This window comes from Terrapene carolina, unplaced genomic scaffold, assembly GCF_002925995.2.
Source record: "Terrapene carolina triunguis isolate 2854851 unplaced genomic scaffold, T_m_triunguis-2.0 Scaffold706, whole genome shotgun sequence".
Classification (NCBI taxonomy): Eukaryota; Metazoa; Chordata; order Testudines; family Emydidae; genus Terrapene; species Terrapene triunguis.
The window spans coordinates 3,665,969-3,681,363 of record NW_020665057.1 but is presented as its reverse complement, the minus strand read 5'-3'; the positions used below and the strand labels follow the sequence as shown (position 1 = coordinate 3,681,363).

The window sequence follows — 15,395 nt, the reverse complement described above, 5'->3', positions numbered from 1 at the left end:
TTTAATTTTATATCATTGTCATTTTGTTGTTTTCCCAGCTTAATGGATGATGTTCAAAATCTGGAAAATTCAAAGACTGAGAAATTTATTTTATTATTTCAGTGGTTAGACAATAGATGGACAGTAAATGAAACACAAACACTTGAAAGTATATTTAAACAGTTATTGGGGATTTGAAAAGGTTAGTTGTGAATTGATATAGTGCTGCCATTGTCAGCTCATGACTTTATATTAATTGTGGCTACTTCCTTTTAACATGTGATGCAGTAAAATAGCTTATTTTAAAGTGTAAAAATTAAATTAGCTGTTCCTGTTTCAGTAAAGTATGTGATTCTGTATACAATGTATGTCTGAAGAAATTTCATGTAGGAGTTAAAATACAAAAATGGATTCACTTGATTTTTGTTTCATGCATCAGTGCAGTACTAAAATTGAATTAAATTAATTTTGTTGGTCAGAATCTATTCTTCACTGATGATTTACGGGTATGATCCACCACATTCACTTCAGTTAAATTAGAAGTCTCTGCTTAGGAGCAGCCCAAAACTACACGGGCAGAGGACTCTGACATATCATGAGTTCCACCTATCCACTGTCAGATCACTAACTCTACACTACCTGAATACCTGGCATTAGAGACCTTTATCCATGAGGCCCCTGCTTCCTGAGTAACTCTGTGGGTTGCAGTAGTTCTCAACCTATTTATCATTGTGGGCTGCAACCAATTCTACTTGTATGGCCCTGAGGATGTCACATGAGCCGCAGCTCAGTGCTGATTGGGCTGCAGGTTGAGAACCACTGGTTTAGAGTGTAGAGTACTTCTCCATCCCTTTCTAAACTAAGCCCAAATATCCTCAGGATCTGCACCCCTTATTCCATTGAAAAAGGCTCAAACATTTAATCTACCTAGTTAATAACTGTGCACATTATTTAATTAGTCTAATCTGCAAAGTGAACAAGATGAATGAGTGTATTTTGAAAATGTCAGTCACACATTCATACCTTTGGAGAAGAAGAGATAAAAGAAAAATGAATCAGTCATGCCGGGGGGGGGGGGGGGGGGGGGGGGGGGTTTATATTCATGTCTTTATTGTGCTTGCACTGCTTTCCATTTAAGCCTCTGACCAGTTTCTCAGTAATTGGCTTTATTTATTTGATTCCACTGCTGGCCATGGTCTGAGCCCTGCAGACCCCCTTCCCCTTCACTTCAAATGGAACTCCTTTGTATGTAGCAATGCACTGGTCATTAGTATGAAGGTCAGGTTGAATCTGCTCCCAGATCTTCTTCTTGGGATTAAGTTCCTTCTCAGGTTCTCCTGTTTAAATAAATAAATAAAAAAACAAGTAGCAGACATGAAACAAAAGGAAGAGTATGGGCTGTATGTACATGTGAGAGAGTGTAGTAACATTTTCCTTTGAGAATTTGTTCCAAGTGATATTGGCTGCCAAAAAATTGTCACTTCATCAAGCCTCAGAGTGAAAACTGTCAAGATCATAAATCTTAATTGTATTTTTTGGGTTGGGTCCTTTCGGATCCTTACTTGATAGTACTGTAGGTCCCTAGAGAAGAAAATTTTACATAGCTAGCTACAATACATAATCACAAGGAGGTAACATTGTGTCAGCATTGGGATTACAAAGGAAAAATGGGAAAAAAGTTTTTATTTAATGATTTTGAGATATGTCAGAAACACAAAGTAAATATTGAATGTAGGAACACATTGTCCAGGCAGGCTTAGGCTCATCTACAGCACTGGGCAGCGAAGTTTTATATATTTGTTTTAGACAGTGTAGGCATATGAAATCTGTGCTGAGTAAATGTGAAAGGCACCCAGACAATCGACAACTGTGGAGGGTGAGAGAAAGATGGTCCTGTAATTAGAGTGCTACCCTGGGACTTGAGAGACCCATGTTCAATTCACTTCTCTGCTACAGACTTCCTGTGTGTCCTTGGACAAGTCACATCTTTATGCCTCCTCTCCCCATCTGTAAAATGGGAAACAGTACTCTCACATAGGTGTTGTGAGGATAAATAATTAAAGATTGTGAGATAAAGGGGGCCATGGAAGTACCTAACTAGCTTTTTTCACCTACTTTTGTGGAAATGCTGCAAACAGCTAAAGGATGAATAGTGGAACAAAAAAAATAAATGTTATACCTGTTCCAAAATATTCGTCCTGTTTGCATTTCTTGCCTGACCATTTAAAAAATGACAAGGAAACCAAAAAATTAACCTGAATAAATTCCTCTGTTGCTAGTTTAAAAACGATTTATACTGAATGAACTGCTGCGTGCCAACATCATCTTTCATGATATAAATAAAGCACGACAATCAATTCGTTGTATCATTTATTTTCCTTTGCAAAGACCAAATGGATTTCAGATCTCCTAAAGTAAAACAAGACTCCGTCATTTAGCCACAATGCCTTGGGGTCTTTTTAACCCTTTTTATGAGATTCATGTTAGTAGACTGAAGAGCACAAGGGAAATTATAAACATTTCCACTGGGTTAGGGCCCAGTTTAATAATAAATAGCCTCCAGGGGAATTAATGCCATTTCACTGTCAATATTTCAACTTGCTAAGAGTCTCAATTCAGCCCAATTATTGCACATACAATTAAAATGTTATGTTTCAAAATTCACAGCACATATATACTTTATGGGGAAAAAATTATATCCCCAAAAGGTAGCACAATAGCTAGTGTGCTAGGAACCCACATGACTCATCAACAAGCTGTGCTCTCCTTAAGGGGAAACTCCTATGTTCTCTGTGGTAGCATACTTCAGTGATAAGCATTTTCATGTTCTCATTCCGTCCCCTCTACTCAGTCCTTGCCAGCTCAGGAAGAAGACTTTAGTGTGGGAGGTGGGGAATCAGGCTCTTGAGAAAGACTTCAACAAATTCAGTCAGGAAGATGTCCTAATGCAATGAGGTTCTCTTCCTTGACTGGTTAACCAACAGGTCTAGTCTTAACATTAGCCAATAACAGCTACATACTACTTAGTTGTGATGGTGAGATAAAGGCAAACAATTATCTTGCACGTGAAATAAGGTTCTTACTGGCTTATATGAGGAACAGTCATTAAGCAAGAGAAGAATAATAGAGGGCCCCAAAATGCATAAGGAAGGGAAAAAACAAGCCATTGTCCTCAAATGGATGAGTGGACAGCTGCCATTCCAACTCTGCCAGATAATTTTTGTCATTTAGACACTTCAGAAAACTGGGTGCTCAGCTCGTGTACCCTTGCTGATAGTTATAAAGAAAAGTTACTTCAGCCTGGGTCTGACTCTGTAATTTCCATAGCTTTTTTTTTTTTTAAAAATGGGCTTCCACTGCAGGCCAACTTCTCTGTTGAATAGGTTGGCCTGTGACAGTGCCAAGATTCAATGCACCAGTCAGAAATTATTTCTCACAAATGGAGCTTAATTACATCAATGTCTTAACACTTGCAGAACTAACTGTATGCTTTAAAAAAAAAAAAAAATCTAGAACACTGTCCTGTACTAAATTCACAAAAAGTCATTCCTTTATACCAAAATGGATATATACCAACTAACAGTTATTAAGCAGAATAGCTACTAAACAATTGTACTGTTCAGAAGGTGAAATCTACCTTGTTCTCCCACTCCCCAAATATTACAAAAAGCAAATGAATTTTTCAAGGATAAACTAAAATCTGACTTTTATTACACAAACACTTTCTGGATCTTATTAAGGGTATCTTTGGAATCCCAAGTTGAGCTCTCGTGGGATCTGTGGTGAGCTTGTATTAGATTAGCACAGGCACCACTTTTAAACATTACCAGAGCCTCTCCCGTACTCTGCCGCTTTGCATCCCTTTCTCTCATAAGACAAATAATCCTCTGAAAGGATATCTAAAAATAAAATGGAGTAAAATTATGGTCACAATGATTTTCCCACCCTCTTCTCATGGATGTGAAACATGCTGAATCTGCCAAAGAACCAAATGAAATGTATCAAACTGTACAAGTACTATCAAAGTACTAAAAACCTAAGATAAAAATAATAATGCCACCTAGTGCTCTTTAGAAAGCAGTCTGTATCATTACCCCCAATTTATGCAGAGATAGGGAAACTGAGGTACATAAAATGAATTTAACTTGCCCAAGATCACCCAGCAGTGAGTGGCAGAGCCAGGAACAGAATCAAGGGCTTCTGATTGCCAGTTGAGTGTTCTGTTCACTAGGCAACACTACCACAAAAGAGAAGCCAGTTGGCTATGCACTGTAATTGTGGTAGATAGATCTTTCCATCCCACCACAGCTTAGTGATTTGCATTAGAATCTATTTTAGGATTTTATAATGCTGCCATCATCACAGCACCTAGGTACAAAGAAGGTAAGGAAAATGTGATTCAGTACCTCGAAGCAATTTAACAGAAATATACATTAATTTACCACTGGGGAAAAAAAATGTAGGACTGAAGATAGAGCTTACAACAATGGTGTTAGTTTCTTATCACTGGGAGAGGTAACTGAGCAAAAAGTGGAAAGCATCCATATACCAAAGTTTTGATTAAAGGAAGTTGTTTATACAGACTATCCACTGCACAGCAGGTTTATAATAATCTGAATTTCTCTTGTAACTGGTTAACCATCAATTGAAACATGAACCGTTTTTAGACCAAAATTAGTATTTTAACCATAAATCTCAAGTGACAAATTTGTGGTTGCTGCAGCATTTCTCCATCCTTTTTTTTAAAGCTTCTATTGTACTGTTACAGAGAAGGGAGGATTTTACTGCAAATTGTGTAACTATTAAAAATGACTGTGTCTGTGAAGTGGGGTGGAGGAGAAGGGAGTGTCTGTATGTGTGTGGAATCATTTGCTATGACCTTCATCAAGCAGGTGATTTCACTAAAGTAGAATGTAAACTTTATGAAGTTCTTAATATGAAAAAGACCCCTTTCAAAGTTGCAATTTCTTGTGGTTTTGGGTATGAAAGGTGTAAGACTACTTTCTCATTTTTGTGAAGTAAAATTTAATTACAGTTGTTAATAGCGACTGCATAGCCCAATGTCCCTTAGCAAGATATTCTCTAAAAATACAGAAAGGGGGGAATTTGAGGAAATTCTCCAGTTTCTGCAGAGGAAAAAAAATTGTAAGTTGTAAACGTTGTTAAATCGGAAATGGCTAATGTTCATGACAACTAAAATGAACATGGAAAGTTACCCAATGCCCTCCCAAAAAACTCCCCTTCACTATATGAAGTATCAGTCTGTTATTTTTAAACATGAGTCCACTCTGCTTGACTTGGGACAGCTGGGTCTGCTTTGGGGTTGCTTTTTTGTTGTTGCCGCTGCTGCTACACAAGCTTTCAGTCTTCAAATTAAAATCAGACCCAGCTGTCCTTTCTATTTTAATTTCAGTGACTCAAACTGAATGTTCGTGGTTTAAATTACTCACTTAAAATCTATCGGTGTTTAAAATTATTATTACTAGTCTTGGAAATTAAACTGAATTTGAAATAAATAACCTGAGTTCCATAGTCCTGATACTGCTATTGTTGAACTGCTTGGTTAGCTTTGCTTTTAAGAAAGCAGCAACTAAGCCAACCTTGAGATTTTGGTATACAAAAGCCAAGTAGGAGACACATCTCCCATTAATTTTAATGGGAACTGAGTTTAAATCTTCTTGTCAGGTTTTGAATATCTCAACATACATTTATTTCCAAAATCAAGATATTTCATTTTAAAAACAGTTGAGGTTTGAAAAAAGAGTACAAGAAAATCTGCAAAATCACTTAATTGCTTGGACATAAATTAGGAGATAAATTATATAAACTTGGGTCTTTTTTTTTAATCTGAGTGACTAACAGTTGGCAACCTCAGGGCCGCCCAGAGGGGGGGGCAAGTGAGGCAATTTGCCCCAGGCCCCGCAGGGGCCCCCACGAGAATATAGTATTCTATAGTATTGCAACTTTTTTTAATGGAAGGGGCCCCCGAAATTGCTTTGCCCCGGGCCCCCTGAATCCTCTGTGCAGCCCTGGGCAACCTTCACATTTTAGGTGATAAAGACAGTCTTTAAAATTTAGGTTCAGCACATACATTATGTGTAAATTACAGTTTTGAACAGCTGCTATTTATTGCCATTAGACAATGAATTTAAAACAGCAAAGAATTCAGTGCTGATTTTATCAATAATGCAAGATGACACTGGGTTAGGGAACCTTCTTAAAAGTAGTGAAATCCATCAGGGATTAATTGATGTCTGAAACAGCCACACATGTATAAGCAACTATCACGTTGATAAAGACAAAGCAATCAACTGCTGAATAATCCCCAGCACTCATTTAGAATGATCAAAGATTGAACACTGCATAAGAATAACCAAACACAATGTAAGCAATCTTCTAATGACCAGTGCAGTGGTTCTCAACCACTAGGAGTATGTGTACTCCTAGGGATACGCAGAGGTCTTCCAGGGGGTACATCAACTCATCTAGATATTTGCCTAGTTTTATAAACAGGATACATAAAAAGCACTAGCAAAGTCAGTATAAACTAAAATTTCGTATGACTTGTTTATACTGTTCATATACTATGCACTGAAATGTAAGTACAATATTTATATTCCAATTGATTTATTTTATAATTATATGGTAAACATGAGAAAGTAAGCAATTCTTCAGTAATAGTGTGCTGTGACACTTTTGTATTTTTATGCCTGATTTTGTAAGCAAGTAGTTTTTAAGTGAAGTGAAACTTGGGTATGCAAGACAAATCAGACTCCTGTAACGGGTACAGTACTCTGGAAAGGTTGAGAGCCACTGGACTAGAGGACTCAAAGGACCAGCCCTTCACTGCTTGAGAAATTAAAATCTAGTAATGGTTGAACCTGATTGAATTTTTTAGCACAGGGATCGGCAATGTTTGGCACGCAGCGGCGAACAGCGGCCAGTGGGAGCCGCGATCAGCCGAACCTGCGGATGCGGCAGGTAAACAAACTGGCCCGACCCGCCAGGGGGCTTACCCTGGCGGGCCGCATGCCAAAGGTTGCCGATCCCTGTTTTAGCACAAAAGAGGCAGTCAAAACTGCATGCACAAATATATGACAGTCTGAATAATTAGCCTCCAACATCTGGTAATTTGTTTAGCCACTGCTAACAATGTGACCCAAAAGTTAGGACAGTGCCTCAGTCAATGGGCCATTAGAAACAACTCTGATAAGACTGTTCACCAGTCATCAGGGTTCTGGCAGATTAAAACTTTGGTGGCTAAAGACAATGGGGAGAAAAGCTGGTATGATAATGTCAGGCTCTCAGGCCTGGTCCACATTACAGAGTTAAGTCAATGTAAGGCTGCTTACGTCGACCTAACTCTAACATCTACACTAAAACGTAGCTCCCACCTATGTAACTCACCCACTACACCGACTTAATAACGTCACCTCTGCAAGGGGCGAAGTGATTAGGTGGATGTAGTTAGGCCGACGCAGCGTCAGTATAGACACTGTGCTGCTTACATCGATTGTTGCTGCCTTTCAGAAGCCATCCCACATTGTCCCACACTGACAGTTGAATCAGAGTAAGCGCTCCTGGGGAGGATGTATACTGACAACACAAGGAGTGTAATGTGAACATGCAAAAGCGATTTAATTACTGTGGTGGCTGTATGTTGACATAACTTAGGTCGATTTAATTTTGTAGTGCAGACTTGCCCTCACTGAATCAGACTTACCTAATGATTCAGAACAAAGCTTTCATCATGGTAGGCAGGATCAGTGATAAAGTAACTTGCCCTGCAGAAGCTTGGGGATAATGTACATGCCTGTCTTTGTGTGTTTCACAGGTATTTTTTTACTGTGATTAAATCAGCACTCTCTCCCCTGTCCTACTTCCTCATCCCTAAAAATGAACCTAGTGAAATGTACTAAATTACATCTGTTTTACATTTAAATTTTATGTGAAGTCTTGCAAGTTATTTACTCAAACAATAAAACAAACCTTCCACGCTATATATTATTTACACTTAGGCTTGGAAGGATTAGACTTTTTAATGGTAAATGTCAATTTCACAATACACACAAACTGAGGAAAAATATTTCCATTGATGATGTTTGAAATTTATAGGTAGGCAAAGCAAGAAAAATGCTGCTTGAGAACTTGAATTTGATTTGAGGACACAAACTTTGTTGACATGATATGTAGACAATTTATGTTTTAATGGTTATAAACCTTAAACTTTTTAAATCTTAACATATGCTGTCATTAAATAATTATTGTCTGACTCCCCCCCACAGTCTGATCCCACATAATCTCCCACAACTGTGAAAATTTAAATGGACAAAATCTGAAAGCTTAAAACACAATTTTGCAAAACTGAAAATTTAAAATCGATAAAAATAGAAAAAAAGCTTAAAAATAAACATTGATAATATCCATCAAAATTTTAGTCTATTTATACTGTATGAATGCATGATTCCTTTCATCTTGTGTGCTGCTTTATACCAATTACCTTATTGCGATTTATAAATACACTTGATTCCTGCCAAAAACTGTCATGTAGAAGTGTTTCCTTCACAACTAGCAAAAGAATATCTTTTATATCAAGTTGGCTTACTCTAGCCTTTCCTCATATTTATTTATCTGTTTTGTATGTTTTCATATGTAATGATTGGTTCTATTCTAGAATGTCTATTTTGTGCTGTTAAGAATGAATGGTGTTATCCTCAAAAACAGTTATTGGCTTTGTCTTGTAGCTACCAGTTTTTCTGAACATTTTTTTTTCCTCATTGGTGCTTTAGGGAGTAGTTCCCATATTCTTTAGCTAAAATGTATATCTTCAGAAGTCAATTTTTTTTAAATAAAATGGTTGTAAAAATCTTCATTTGACATTATCAAAGCTCCCCAGATGTCTCTGGCTTCCTATCAGAAGGAATTAGTTGTAAAGCATACCAAACGCTCTATCATAGACTGCAGGCCATAGGTTTAGTTCTAACGTACAACTTTCATACTACATTTAATTTATAATTCAGCTTTTGTGAAACAGAATGGTCAATGGAATATCAATATGCACCAACACCTGGGAACAATTTTATAACAAAGGCGGACATAGCTGATTCTCACTAGGAAAAGACTTTTGGAAATCTAATGATGGATTGAAGGTTTCCTTAAAAGTAATTCTAACTGTTTTGCTACAGAAGTGCCCCATTGGGCAGGTGACTTGGTGTGAACAAACAGACAGGATGCAATGTAACAGAGCTCCATAGCTCTGTGATCATTTTCAAATGTCAGTTCTGATAAATTATTTTTGATTTATGAGTTTGGACTCAACATAAAATATGACATGACAAAGAGCAAGTCAAGGCTGACCCCTCAAAGCTGTCAGCAGGATTACCACAAGCATAAGGGAATTTGAAATTTTTTGGAAACAATGGGTAATAAAGATAATGCAGCTAATGCAGGAGTCAACCCAAGGGAGACACTTCACCCACCTGATTTAAAAAAATAAAATCACTACTTTAGTAGCTTTAGCAAGAAGCCACAATGTGGGACAGTTCCAGGTTAAATGTTTACTGTTTTGATCACTGTTCTTAAGAGATAGCTAACAGTCTAATACACAGCTCACATAGGACATAGGTAGGATCACATTCTCACTAAGGTTAATCTGTAGGAGGGGCAGTTTAGAAGGATATGATTTTAAAATCTCTTTAAAGTTAGAGATAGGCTCCAAGGTAGCCCATGGAAGAAATTACCAGCCATAACATCCATATATCCACTACAATTCTGATTCATAGTATGTGAACCAGTATTTCTGTAATTTAACATTGGGGATGGAAAACATTTACATGGGTAGGACTTGGGTGGATAAGGAATGGGGAAAAATGGTCACATGAATCACACTTCTGCGTGCCCCAGAAATTTTTACTTTTGTATTTTGGTTCAATCTACCATTCTTTTACCAAACAAATGTTGATGATAGTGAAGGACAAAAAAACTGTTGCAGGATGTAAGGCCAATGAAGGGGCACCATTTACAACTGGGTTGGCAGGATTCTTCTAACTTTCCGCCTCCCTAACCCTTACCACCTTTGTAGACACATGGCTTCCTATCAGAAGGAAGCTGTTGTAAAACATATAAAGCCTTCTATCATAGGCGGCAGGCCTGAGGTTTAGAACTATCACATCACATTTAATTTATAATACAGCTTTCCAGAAAGAGACTATGTCAATAGAATATCAATATGCATGAACACCCGATTTTTGGGTTTGGACTCAGCATAAAATATGCTTAAGAGAAAGGACAAGTCAAGGCTGACCCTCATGATGCTGTCACTACGATTTTCACACTAGCAAAGCTTATTCTGCAGCTTGTGCTACCCACTGCATGTCCATTAGAACTGATAGCATAAGGGAGTTTGAACATTTTTTGGAAACGATGAGTAATAAAGAACACATATACGTTTTCTATTCACAACAATGTGTTTCTCACAACAGCTTTTTTTTTTTTTTTAAAGACAGATAATTTCAGTGTTTTGCACTCTTCAAGTCTGCCTGTTAAATAGATTGCCATAATTAAATAGCACATTTTCCAACAAAATGAATCAGCAGAGTGCCAGCTACACCACACTTGGAAAATGTCAAAGCAAGAGGAATCCAAGATCTGAAAAAAAGAATGTGACTTAAGATGTTTCATCCGAGGGATTTCCTTGGTTTCACAAAATAACTGGCTGCTTATTTTGTTGATAAAATAAAAAGTGGTTAATATATGGCAACTTTGTTTTCTTTCCAGTTTTGGCATTTACTAATGAGTTAATTTGGTTTAAGGTTATGAAGTATTTTTCATGGTACGTAAGCGTGCATATCTCTTATGATATATTTGTAATGACTAGCTCTGTTTATATTTTGAGACTGCCATGTAACCATTTTCTTTAGAAATTCTTCACCCTTCAAACACAAAACACTTGAACAGCAGATTTGGGGTGCAGCTGATCAATACTATAAGGTAAAGGAAACAGTGAAGACAAAAGTCATTTTTATTATTGGAGATTTCTGGACTTTAATTCACATTATAGGTAATCTATAGTGAATGTGATATATCTTAAGCAATAAAATGGTATATTTTAAATATATAAAACTAAAAGAAAAAATGCTGCAATACTTATTTCCTCTTTAAACAGGATATTATTTTTAATACATTCTGAATTACAGCAATAAGGCACAGCAGCTAAGTCTTAATAAAATGTGCATTTCATCTATTAGAAAAGCATTAGTGCAGAGACTTGGCTTCCTTAGTGACATGCCATCCAAAATATTTTTTGTAAGTACCAGAAGATTACATTAAGAAGTATGTATATAAAAGGTATGCTGTGGAGGTAAGTATTCAAGAAGCAGAGTGCCCTGCTTTTAAGTAGTGTGTCAGGTATGGCACTGCTGAAAAGTGCCAGAGACATGATAGCTTACATAAAAAAAAAAAAAAAGGCTGCTATGTGCATGTGAGATAAACACAGTATTTCCAACACACAGCAACCCAATTTTAAGCAACAGTTATTGTAGGAAGGAATCAGACAGTATTGACACATACACATCTATCTGGATGATCATTTTCAGAAGATGACAACTTGTGCTTGACAGTGGATGGCTCCGGGAATCGATAATTAACTGTGGAGCTCATCACTGCCAGTCTGGGGTTCAGCTGAACCCATGACATAACCATGCAAGGTTATTACAGGGGGCTTGCGAGCAGTTAGCCTCCACCCCAAACCCCGGTTTGCCTCCAGCATTTATAATGGTGTTAAATATATTAAAAAGCGTTTTTAATTTATAAGGGGGGGGTCGCATTCAGAGGCTTGCTATGTGAAAGGGGTCACCAGTATAAAAGTTTGAGAACCGCTGACATAGAGGTTATAAGCTCCACCACCACAAACAATAAATTGGCATTTTGGCTGATAGAGTCAAGAGAAGCCCAGAAAAGAAGTGGAAACTGACTATCCCTCTCAGCTTCAGGTGGTGGGTCTGACAGAATTGTGATGAGACATCTGGGTGGAGAAACATTCAGTACCACTACCTGTGTGATGTTTATCTGTGAGCAACTAGAAGATAATAACTACACCATACTGGGCTGTCAGTACAGAAATAGATGTTTCCCAGAAAACATTGTGCATATATTTATGAGGTGAAGGATGCAGAATTGGGAGTCAGGAAACCTTGGTTCTATTACTAAGTCTGGTGCTGACCTATTATGTGACCTTGGGCAAGTCACTTAGCCTGTCTATGCCTCTACGCCTCCATTTGCAAAATGGAAATATTGAAAATTACCACATTCATAAAGAGAGCTATGGATGAAAATGCACTATGTGTTAGGTATGACAGCTATTATTTCTCCCACAATCCCCAATTTTTGGCTTTCAGTTAGATATTTTAATCCTTCTTTATGCTACATATTCACAGAATACTAGTGTATTCTTATAAAAATATGAATTCTTCACATAAATATTACAAATGCCTGTAATTTAAATTAGACATTTAACTCAATTTATAATACTGATATGCAAGTTCCTGGCTACGCATTTTTCCCCATTTCCCCAATAATACTTATTGCTTACCAGGAAAAACTTCAAAAGTGATTCTTTCTCCAGGAACAGCCCCACTGGGGGGATCAAGGATCTCCACCTTCTCTGGTGAGCTGGCACACATCACCATTGCTTGGGATACCACTCCTCTCATCTTTGCAGGCTTCAGGTTACAGAGTAATACTACCATCCGGTTCTGCATCTGCACAAAAAAGAATAGACATTCATTAAAAAAAAAAAAAATTGTAAGGAAATTGAGTTAGGGTTTTGGGAGTTATTATATTATAGAAAAAAAAAGGATTATGAGGGAGAAAGCTTAATACATGTAATATGCATGTACACAGTAGACTGGATATTGCTTGTGTACATGTAACTATGCTAACAACAACAATACACCAGAAATAATTACCACTCTTTAATCCTTTTTAGGCTATTAGTCAATAAAAGCCAGGAAATAGCCAATTAAGGATGAAATGTTCTAGGCTGTCCTCCAGCATCTAAACACAACAAGGTACAATAAGAAAGTCTCTAAGGTTGAGCCTTGATATGCCAAAATATTAGATAATACATATTTTACTCGTTTGACATGCTTTTGTTGTTTTGGGTCACAACTTTAGGCCATCTTTAGTACAGTGCTCTTAGCAGAGGAATTTCCTTTAAAAAAAACAAACGAACAAAAACTACTACAAATTAAAGTTAGTATATAAAAAGGAAAAAATGTATAACAAAAATGTTTTGGTGGTTTAAATTTCAGGATGCAGATTACAGCTGTGCCATACATTCCTATTCAGCCCAAATACCAAAGACAATAGAAATTTTTTGAGCAAATGAAAATGGCGATATGTACTGCACACAGCAACTTGCTCATTTAAAACAACAAACACTTGTGTTTTTCTTAACTAATAAATAATAATGAGAGTAAGCACTGCAACCAGACCCCATTAGAGAATATTTTGCCCCCCAAAAATGTTTTAAGTTGAATAAAACTGAAGCAGAACATTTTTAAATAAAACCAAAATGTCTTCAAATTTGCCCTTTCCCACAAAAAATTGTTCTCAGGTTGAGATCTTTGTATATTAACCCATAACTTTTTAAAGCAACACCACGTGACTACTTTTGAATTTAATAAAAATTTACACATGTGCAACATTCTGAATATTTAGACAGAAAATTTAAAAAAAAAGCAATTTTTCTTAGCATTAAGATACAAATCCCTGAAAACAAGAAGGAATAATGGAAAATAGACAATTTAAATATATTCTTGATATTCTATATCTACTGGGTATATACAGTACATAAGTTGTATATTTTAAGCCATTGTTATGAAAGTAAATCCCCCAAAACATATGATGATGTAAATGTCAGTGGTTCTATTTTGTTTTAAATATCTGAAATGCAAATATCTGAGATAGCCTGGTGCTGAATGCTACATAACAAATCGAGATAGACAGATGTACAGAATAAAAGGGACATTGCAATAGTTTTGTGATCTTTATTCATACTTGGTTTTGACTGATTACAAAAACAATCCTGGGATAGACAGTATAGCCTTTAACACTGAAGGTGACGCAGTTCAGAAACAAATGGAAATATGTTGTGGATGTGTATAGCCACATTTAGATTGAAACAAAATGGAAATGGGAAGGGTTTTGAATTACCTTCTTCATACACCCTCTCAGTGGCTGTGGTGGGTGATCAGAGAGCTTTAATATTATTTATATTCTGAAGAGTTCATGAATAATGTTTCTAGGTACAATGGTACAGGTTAGAAAAGGATGTATGCACTTGTAAACTTTAAATATCCAGATGGTTTTCTTCCATTAATGTTTCCAGTAAAGTCAAACTAGTATCCTTTTCTGACTGGCTAAGTCTCTACTTTTCCAAATGTTTCTCATTATATTATTTTCTTATATTGTACCACATGTGATGATGATTCAGAGGAAACTTTAAAGAATGGGCATGAAGACATTAACAAAACTAAACATTTTCTGGATACACACAAGAAGATGATTGTTTTATGTGCCTCTCATTCCAGTAAACACAGGGGTAGGCAACCTATGGCACGCGTAGGGTGACCAGATCACCCAAGTCAAATATCGGGACGCGGGGGGGGTAGGGTGACGCGGGGGCGGTAGGGTGACGCGGGGGCGGGGGCGGGGCAAAAAAACAACAACAAAAAACACACCCTTCCTCCACAAGCGCTGGAGGGAGGCCCGGGAGACGCAGGGGAAGCACGGGGCCAGGGTGAGTGAGAGTCCGGCCTGGCCCCGAGCAGGCAGGACTCAGTCGGGCAGTAGGGAGAGGAGGGGGGCGGCCCGTGGGGCCAGGCGGCGGCTGTTCTCCCACCCTGGGCAGCGGGACTCGGGAGCAGCCGCTGCTGTAGCTCCCAGCAGCATGCACGCTGCGCCCAGCCCCTGGCCAGTCGCGTCTGGGCTGCTGCCCAGCTGGTGCTATCCCGCGGCGGAGGCATCGGCAGCCCAGCCCCGTTCGTTCCCCTGCGGGACCCGAGCGGGACGGGGCCGCCGCGGGATAGCACCAGCTGGGCAGCAGCCCAGACGCGACTGGCCAGGGGCTGGGCGCAGCGTGCGCGCTGCTGGGTCCCCACAGTAGGCCCGGGTGCCAGAGCCGCAGCCGCCGAGCTTGGCCATCGGCCGCTTCCTTCCCCCGCGGCAGTGGGAGCTGCAGCAGCAGCTGCTCCCGAGTCCCGCTGCCCAGGGGGGGAGAACAGCCGCCGCCTGGCCCCGCGGGCCGCCCCCCTACTCTCCCTACCGCCCGACTGAGTCCTGCCTGCACTCGGGGCCAGGCCGGACTCTCACTCACCCTGGCCCCGCGCTTCCCCTTAGTCTCCCGGGGCCTCCCT

The 15,395-nt window shown here is 38.6% G+C and overlaps 1 protein-coding gene across 4 annotated transcripts in view; it reads right to left on the bottom strand.

Annotated features, from left to right (window-relative positions):
* Positions 1–74: 74 nt before the first annotated feature.
* Positions 75–15,395, bottom strand: part of AIMP1 (aminoacyl tRNA synthetase complex interacting multifunctional protein 1) — a 63,140-nt gene continuing 47,819 nt past the window's right edge. For all 4 annotated transcript variants that reach the window (XM_024206573.1, XM_024206576.2, XM_024206574.1 and 1 more), the window contains exons 6-7: positions 12,569–12,737; positions 75–1,316 (exon numbers count right to left, since the gene is read on the bottom strand). In XM_024206573.1, coding sequence (XP_024062341.1) covers positions 1,150–1,316; positions 12,569–12,737 — 336 coding nt within the window. In that variant the 3' untranslated portion in view covers positions 75–1,149. The remainder of the gene's footprint in view (positions 1,317–12,568; positions 12,738–15,395) is intronic.